General features: G+C 43.0%; 1 protein-coding gene across 2 annotated transcripts; it reads right to left on the bottom strand.

Moving 5' to 3' along the window:
• Positions 1-3,837: 3,837 nt before the first annotated feature.
• On the bottom strand, positions 3,838-8,307 carry rnaseh2b (ribonuclease H2, subunit B). 2 transcript variants are annotated; one of them, XM_030111973.1, is made up of 11 exons: positions 7,979-8,307; positions 6,852-6,920; positions 6,281-6,388; positions 5,541-5,617; positions 5,326-5,440; positions 5,188-5,252; positions 5,002-5,107; positions 4,700-4,781; positions 4,583-4,628; positions 4,318-4,395; positions 3,844-4,033 (listed from the first exon to the last, which is right to left on the bottom strand). In XM_030111973.1, exons 1-11 carry the CDS (start codon positions 8,040-8,042, stop codon positions 3,923-3,925), a joined length of 921 nt encoding a protein of 306 aa, XP_029967833.1. In that variant the 5' UTR covers positions 8,043-8,307; the 3' UTR covers positions 3,844-3,922. The 2 variants fall into 2 exon arrangements, with proteins under 2 accessions (XP_029967834.1, XP_029967833.1); XM_030111974.1 differs by lacking the exon at positions 4,318-4,395 and having other exon boundaries at positions 3,838-4,033.
• Between the last annotated feature and the right edge of the window lie 782 nt (positions 8,308-9,089).

Raw genomic sequence — 9,089 nt, 5'->3', positions numbered from 1 at the left:
GGAGGGGGGTCGTTTGAAACCGGCGGCGGAGCCGCGGCGCCGACAAGGCCGCACGCTCCAATTTGTGTGGTCAGACAGCGTGATCTGCAACAACAAAAATCTGTCTGCACAATCGATACGGACGCTCAATAATTCACGTTGGTGGAGAAAAGTGGGGTTTAAACGTGTCAAACATGGAACTATTTCTTGACAAATGTTTGGCTTATTGTGAGACTGAATGAAGATTAAAGACGAGACGGTGAGAAACATGAAGAGAGAATTCCTCCTTTATTACAGTTATTTATTCTCTGCTTGTGCCTGTGCTGATTTTTTTTTAGCAGGATGTCACAAATTCTGAAACAAGCGCTCCTCGTTTCCTCACATCTCACAGTTAGAGCATGAGGAGGAAAGTTATCATTTTGGGGTATTTTTTGTTTTTAAAAGTGCAGTTTCTCAGCTTTCTGCATGAATTGGTCCTAAAAATGTAATTTAATCTGAACCCAGATGAAAAACACTGAACAACATAAGCTGCTGGTGTTTTGGTTAGAAGGGTCACGTCGGGGTCACCAGTCTGGAGCTCTTCAGAGGAAGAGGGGGCGGATGAGTACGTGACGTTTGACAGACGTCATTCGCAGCACCGCCATCACTGACCGCTGTCATGCAGACCAGAGACGCCTCGCTGAGGGTGGAGAGGCGTGCCTAAAGCGCCGCCATCTTCCCGAGGTGGAGGGGCAGCAGCAGTGCATCTATGGAGGTAAGAGGCTTTCTTTCATCATAAAGTGGAATTATTCACTTAATTTTTCCACCGATTTCCAAACGGTTTGATTTGTTAAAAACATCACACGCGTGGCTCTGACACAGGATGCTTGGATGTTTTAAAAACAAAATCCAACATAATGTAACTGGAAAAGATGCTGGACTTTGTGTCTCTCTTATGGATGTTCTAATACTGTACGATCACTTTTCACTTTCAAAGTGTAAATAAAGAATAAGATGGAGAGAGCTGCTTGTTAAATAGTTAAATAAACCCAGACGGGACTGATTGAATCCCTTCACTCTGTCTCCAGGTTCTTCACATAAAGTAGAGCTCACTTTACATTATTCAACATGTTGCTGCTGCATACAGTTGCTGACTGGAGAAATAACTAACTTGAGACCCTATTTAATAATAATATATAATAATGCATTGGGTTTATATAGCGCTTTTCAGGACACTCAAAGACGCTTAGGCTAAAATACATTAAATACACAAATTTCTCAGTCCTGTGGTTCATTTTTGTAACAAACCATGAACATTTCTGATCTGAAAGCTCTCATCAAATCTTCACATTATTAATTCTAATACATTTTGAGCTTTCAGATATTTTATTTTCTCAGTTTTAGGTTGTTGGGGGGGGGGTTGGTTTAAAATTGTACAAATTGCAGCTTTTTTTTTCCCCCAAAGGAGGATGACTTCAGTGGATGCTAAACCTGACCAAAAGAAGATGCTGGGAAGAAGATCAGAGGCAGATCAGATTCAATCTGGATGAGAGACACTGATGCTAGACGCCATGGCCAGAACAAAACATCATCAATAAACCAGTATTTTATAGTTCTAGTAGTTTGTAGCAGTTTTTAAATATGCAGATGGTTTTAATGAGACAGATGCTGCGTGGGAGGCTTTCCTGTTTATGGTATTTATCATGCTGAAACTCAGTATGAATCAAAATAAAATATAATATAATAATTAATATGGAAACAGCAATATTGTGACAATTCACAGATAATAATAGCAATAAGAATCATAATAGTGATTATAAAATTTAAAAAGAATAACATTATCTATTATAATAATATTGATAATAATAGATATAACAATGCAATATAATGATGATGATACTGATCAAAATCATACAATCATATGATCAATACCAATCAAGTACGATATAAATCCTTAAACCAATTATCTCGATAAAAATCAGTTTATGGGTTAATTTCGTTCTGTTTACGTCTGTGTGTCCTCCATTTCTGATGTTTATAATAAACTAGAACATAAGTTGAAAACTGATAGATTTATGATCACTTCTATGGTGGAACATGTAGTTCCTCAGTGTGCTGTGGAAGCGAGGTCCACCCCGGCAAGATGGCCGCCAGCAGGCACGTCGGCTCCAGTCCACAGCAGCGTGAATGAGGCTACTGACTTCCTGATAACCCACGTGTCGTCACGTCAGCACGCCACTGCGCTACGCTCCGTACTACGTCACAAGCCCCGCCCTTTCCAATGTGAACCAGACGCCACGCTGTTTAGTGGTTCGCACGGACGCCTCAGACTGAAAATAAACGGTTCGAATCCAGGATAAGAGGGTTTATCCTGTGTGGAATTTCCATGTTCTCCCTGTGTGTGAGTTTACTTCAAATACTCCACTTTCCCCCAAAAGTTAGAAAAAAAACATACATTGATGCAGGTGTTTGTTATTATTATTCGGACAAAATTATTATCGGTAACATATTTAAAAAAAAACCAGTTCAATTCAACAGATAAGGTGAAGGACAAACAATACGATGAAGAATATTATAGCGCCTGCCAATAATGTAGTAATTTGGGTTTTTTCAATGTCACAAAGCCCACAACGCAATAACTTGGCAATTTGATATATTATTGATTGAAGTATGAAAAAAAAAATCATTAGAAAAGAAATAACTGCATCCAATAATGTAATAATATTTATTTGAGGCTGAATATCTTGGAAAATCAAAGCCTGTTTGCTCTGATGGAAGGTTTAGTGCAGTTTGCTCATCAGAAATAGGCACAGTGGATGGGATAAATATTCATTCACTGAGGAAACACAAGAACAATCTTTTTACATTCTACTGCATTAACCGGCATCACTGCTTCAGAATGACCAAAGTTACAACCGCATCAGTTGTGTGACAGTTTGTAGAAACAGTCAATTTATTATAGTTACCTGATAAGGTTTGACCCAGGGTTGCCAAACATAAGGCCTGTGGGCCAAAACTGGTTCACAAGAGGATGAAATCTGACCCACTCAACCAAACAAATGATAGAAATCTCAACATAAACAGATTTTATACCAAATTTCTTCACCGGGTGGTTTCATGTTGAGATCGTCAATATTTGGTTTTGTGAAAATAGACATTTCCCTCATGTATTCTCTGCTCCATGACAAACTTTAAAAGTTTGAAGTTAAAGGTTGCTCTTGCATTGTTTTACCGGTCTCTCTCAGGATGAATCTGGTCCGTTTGTGGTTCCTGAACTGTCAGATGTGTTTGACAGTCCTGCTTTAAGCTCGTATTAAAACCACTTTGCTCTCTCCTCCAGGAGCACCGAGCACGTTCACAGCAGCCATGACGGCACACGGAGTTCAGCTCAACACATTTTACTCCTTAAAAGCAGATCCAGTCTGTTGTTGTGATCAATTCAAGAATAAAAAAATTAGATTTTTTTTCAGAGGTTTCTGTCTGTGCTGCAGCATGTAGCCAGCTCCGAACCAGCCGTCGCATTCTGCTCGGCCTTCGTTAAACATTCGACTAAACTAATGACTCCGACCTTCACGTCGAGAGACTTCCTTTCATGATGTGTTTCCACCTGAATGAAATAGAAGAGACGTTCAGTGTTGTTACGGACGCGGCGTTTCAGTACCGTTGGGTTTATAGATCAGCCCCGCCGAGAAAAACCGCGTTTCTCAGTTCAAAGCCAAACCGCGCCGTGCAACAATGCATCTTTTCAAGGCGGGAGTTAAAGAGTATCGCGTGGACGTCCGCTTCGCCTCCGGCTCGGTTTATCAAGGTGAAGAACGAGAGCGGAGCGGCGTGAATACTGACTTTTTAAGTCATGGATTTGTGACATGGAACCTGCAACCCATCAAACTGTTAGAAATGAAAAGCCGGTCTGGTTTTCTGGTCTTTATTACAAACGTGGGACACTACAAATCAGTAACGGCGTTCACTTCTTCTCTGCTTTGACCTTGGGGCTGAAGAAGGACGACATTGGCTTCATGCCGGTTTTGTCCACCTTGGCCAGACTCTTCTGAGCTGTCGTCATCTTCTTGGGCGGCTGGAGAAAAAAAAGAAAAAAGAGGAAGAAGAAGAAGCAGAAGGGCAGAAGAAGAAATCAATACGTCTGGATGACCTTGCTGGGAGACAGCCGGGAATTCATTACACATCATGAACTTTGCTTCGGTCTGAGGACGGGCGTGTGTCTCACCCCCGTCCGCCATCAGCAGGCGGACACACACCGCCCCACCACTCCAGAGGTGGAGGAAGAGAAACACAAGCAAGCCAAGACGCAAAAGTCTGAATCAGAGTGACGACGGGGCGTCCATCTCGCCACTGACTCACTTTACGTGCAAAGTCTGCACTGTTGAATTTGGTGTAGTCCTCTCCGGCCTCCACCGGCTTGTCTGAAAGTTTCCGCTTCTGCCAGAACAACCAGGAAGAGACAAACGCCGTTCATGACAAAGGCCGCCACCTCATCTCACTTATTTCTCAAGTCGAGAGTCGACTTGACGCGAGCGTTACGGGCGTAAAGGACAAGAGAGAAGTTGGACGCAGACGCAGCAGCAGCAGCAGTGAGGAGAAGCCGCCGTGTGAGCGGAGGACACACCTTGGAGGGCGGCTCCGCCTCCTTCGGACTGCTGGGCTCCGGTAACCTGCCGAGGGAAACACAGCCGTCACGGACCCGCGGGGCGGAAAACACTGATGGTAACCCGCTCTAACTCACCCCAGGTGTGTGAGCAGGGCTTTGCTGAGCTGCTCGCTGATGTACTCGGACAGGAGGCCGTGAGCGTAGCGCAGGAAGTCCTCTGCAGCGGCGACAGTGACAGTAACTCACACCTGCTTCCCTGGTTCTACTGCAAACTTCTTTTCTTTTTCCCCAGTAATTCCTGATGAACCCTAACCCCACACAGGAAACGCATGCAGCACTACTGCCCTCTGCTGGCGGGCCGCTGCAGGGACAACGCTGTGACACCGGGCAGATGAAATCAGAGTTATGACATTCCCTTCAAAGCTCAAACGGGTCACCTTCACGGCCGTCCGACTCCGGCTTCACTCTGACATACGTCGCAGACGTCACTCCTTCCCCCACACACACATTCCTCATCCTGAGAGCAGCAACCGTTCTCTCCACCTGCAGCAGAAAAAAAAACAAAACACTTCAGTATTTTCTTTCTTAAACGTCTGAATTCCAGCTGAACAGACCTCCATTACCTTCTTCTTCAACCAGCTCATGGTCTTCTCTTCACTGTATCGATGGAACTTCCTGCCTCCCACCTCTAACAGTACAGATCACAGCATTCAGCCTCTCAAAGCCACAGCTGCAATTCTTCGTTTGACAGCGAAGCTCACCTTTCTCCTCGGTGACGTGGTGCAGGGAGGCCAGCGACCGCGTGCAGCTGAGCAGCCTGGAGCATGCTGGGAACTCCTCGTCCACGACGAGCTGCTCCACAGGCTGAAACTTTCCCTGAGGGAGGAAAAAGCTGCGAGTGTCAGTGGAACGAGCGTCACTCTGCTCCACGTATGAAGCTAAAATAGAGAGTAAGGCGAGGGCTTCCGCTCCGTACCTCTTTACCAGATTTGATCAAATAGGGCAGAATTAAATAGAGAGGATCCATCGGTGTTACAAAGAGGAGTTTCCCATCTGTTCAATATAAAGGAGAAAAAAAAAACAACTTTTAATGTACAGTAGACACACAATATGCTCAAGCATGACTGACAGAAACATTAAAGCCTTTAAACATAGTTAACAGTTTATAATGTGTCAACGAGACAAATCCAAAGAACTTTATATCGAAGATGTTGTTTTTCAGTGATTTTAGCATCTTCTGAAAAGAGGATCTCGATGGTAAAACCAGCTGTGAAGCCACGTTTCATTGTGAAATGAAAGAGTAGGAGAAGTCTGGCTTGTAGATGTCTTTTCACTTCCCAAGATGTGTCGGCACAAAAACTGAAAATTACAGGTTGGCTTTTCATCGTCACACTCCAACGGTTTTATCCCATTCTCATCTGAAACACTGTCACACATCAGGATTAATCCATCACTAATGTAAACAAGAAGTCAGTGACGATCACTGTTTGATTAATGATTTGAATACAAAGGGGCTGTCGCTGTCATTTCTTTTTTTTAATTGAAGCTTTTAAACTAACAATCCAACTGTTTTTTTCATGTCGGCGCTGTGTCACAATCACTTGTTACTTTGTCGTAAAGCACACTCTAACTTTGCTGATGAGAAAAACGCACCACAAACACAGAAATGAATTCATTTGGACGTCTGTTTCCACAGCGCCGAGGTAAGAAACCCACCTCTCTGCACGGCCTGGCCAATAAACCAGGAGCGGAAATCCTCCTGGAACGCTTTGACCTCATAGAGCTGCACATCGCCACTGCCCAGCAGGTACAGGGACGCTTCATCTGCACCGTACAAAAAAAAAAGATTAAAATCAAACACTGCTTCTTCCAGTTCTGCAAAAGCTGGACCGCAGTGAACCCTCAGCGGAAACATGCAGGGACTCCAAACTCGTCCAGCGTCGCTCTAATGTCCGCACATTTCTTTTGAATCATTACATTACAGTGCACATAGAACACAAAGTCAATATCACAGTACAATATACAAATAGACTAAATATTGATTCAAATCCACAACTCGTCATGAAATTACAAAACATGACGACTGTTTCACACGTTGTCTCAAATTGCAATAAGAGAAAACTCTACTCATGAAAGAGAAATTAGATTTATGGGTTTCATGTGTTCAGTGACTCTCATAGACCAATGTCACAGTTATATCTTTCTTTATGATGACAAAACAGTATAAAGTTAATAAACAGAGAGAGTTTAAGTGATTTATAAATACATAAGAACTAAAAGTTTCAACCTGTTGCTGGATTCCTCAGTCGCACAAAAGCTGGATCACTGTCATGCTTCTGTGTGTCGATGACGGAGTCTGTGGACAGAATGAAGAGAATTGTCTATAAGATTTGTTTTCATTACTGCTGTTCATCCACAGGATTGAATTTCTGTGCAGACATGCCGGATCTGTAAATATTCCTTAAGATGTTTTACTTAATTTCAAAGAAAGGCATTCAGAGAAAAGGGAATTCAGTGTTTCACAAGGAAATAAAAGACCATCAAGAAACTTGTGATAAAGAAAAGAAAGAAAACTGAAAGAACTAAATTAAAAGAAAAAAACTAAAGAAACTAAGTGATAAAGAATATGATGAACATCCAAAGTGATTAAGAAAGGCATAAAAAAGAAGAGTAAACAGACCAAAATTTTTAAGAAGATAAACATAATAAGTAAAATCTATTGTTTAATGCACAGTTTGAGCCAATAATAGTATTTTAAATCCTGATTTGAAAGAAGTGTGTGTCAGCAGGGGGTTTGTTCTGCAGGTGAGGAGTGCAGGAACTAAAAGCTGCTTCGCCTTGTTTCTTCCTGACTCTGGAATCATTTAATAAACCTTCTCCTGAGATCTCAGAGGTCTCTGGATGGTTCATTTTCTACCAGAAAATCTGAGATGTGTTCAGGCTCGAGGTCAATCAGAGCTTCATAGATCAGGAGTCAGATTCAGATCAGAAGTCAGCCAGAGCAGACGAAGCTCAGGTGTGGTGCGTGGTGCAGCTGTCTGACAGATGTTGGTTTTATTTCTGAGACCTATAAACACACTGCGACAATAATGCAGTCTGATGAAAATAAATGCATGAATAAATTTACTTTCTCTTGTGCATGCACACGCTTCTTAATGTTGAAAAACACACGTGTCCATCATTCTGTCGCGTTGTGTGCATGACATATACAGTACATCTGCACAACAGTCAGAATACAAATAGCATTTTAAAAAAACATGCCTTAAAACATCACATCTATGTGCGCCAGCTATTAGTAGAATTATAATAATTCTACACAGAGGAGAAACAAATAGACTCGATCTTCTGATCAGATTTGTTACCTCCAGTCTGCAGAGTTAGCACATTAGCACGGCGGAGCTCTTTCTAACCTACCTGCAGCGATGACAACCCAGCTGTCACTTTCTGCGTTGGGAGTTCGCTTCTTTTTAGTGGCCATGCTGTGTAAACGGAGCTGTTACAGCCAGCGCGCTGGTTTCTGGTGTTATTTTAGTTTATGGGCAGAGCAGTGGGACTACTGTTCTTAGCTCGACAACATGAGCTCAGAAAAGGCGCCTCTCGGCTCCCACTTCCTCGAATTCATCTCAAAACTGATCAATCCCCTCTCTTCTTCAATTTTTATCCACTTTTATAAAATACTATATTTTAAAACCACATATATGATGCGGGGTGTTTCCAAAGGGAGCTAAAACACTGGAAAAGTTTATCGTTAACTGAAAACATGCACCCCTGTTTTTTTAAAGTGGTGGTTCAGCCCGTGGTGACGCCATGCTATAAACACAAAGTACCGTGTGCAGCCACTAGAGGGCGCCGGAAGGCCGCGCCTGGCCGCTGCACTGCAGGATGGCGCCTCTCCTGCACAGTTTCCCTCCAGGTTGGAAGCCTCTGCTCTCAGGTGCAAGATGTTTGGTGGGCAGTTGTCCTTTGGCACGCGGGCGCTCAACAGATTGGGGGATCCATCTGTCCTTCAATAAAAGGGAGGGCATCTCTCGCCCTCACTCAGGATGTGACACTGTGTGTCCCAGTTGGTTTTCAGTGAGTCACTTTGTATTTTTTTCCCTCTGTCCTCCTGCACTGTTTACTTACACAATCAAACGGGGATGTGTAGGATGAATGTGTGTGTGTGTGTTACCAACTGTTGTTACATGACAATGTCTGTGTCATCACTTTTTTAATTGTTCATCAGTCCTCCCCATATCTCTCATATGTTTATATTGCATTTTGTTTTATCAAGCTGTTGATTCGCCTCTCTTCTAAAGATGCCCACAGCACAGCCCATTAACAGATTTTTAATTAGCTTGTTTTGTTAATGAGGAAGAGAGGCATTTGTGTGCAGGAGGGGGGAGCGCCTCGAAACGTCACCATCCAGTGTCCCTGCAGAGATCGGGATGATGTAAAGGAAAACCGGTTTACACACGGCAGTCTGTGGTTACTTTCTTATCTTGGTGTCACGTCTTCTCTTCTTTTTGTGTCTTGTGTTGCTTGG

This window comes from Salarias fasciatus, chromosome 16, assembly GCF_902148845.1.
Source record: "Salarias fasciatus chromosome 16, fSalaFa1.1, whole genome shotgun sequence".
NCBI lineage: Eukaryota > Metazoa > Chordata > Actinopteri > Blenniiformes > Blenniidae > Salarias > Salarias fasciatus.
Note: the sequence above shows the minus strand (reverse complement) of the source record. Positions and strands in the feature narration are given on the sequence as shown.

Coding starts and splice junctions, on each gene's coding strand:
- rnaseh2b (XM_030111973.1), bottom strand. CDS start 8,042: ATGGCCACTAAAAAGAAGCGAACTCCCAACGCAGAAAGTGACAGCTGG. Junction 6,921..7,978: donor CTGGGTTGTCATCGCTGCAG/GTAGGTTAGAAA, acceptor TTCTGTCCACAG/ACTCCGTCATCGACACACAG. Junction 4,034..4,317: donor GTGCAGACTTTGCACGTAAA/GTGAGTCAGTGG, acceptor TTTTTTCTCCAG/CCGCCCAAGAAGATGACGAC.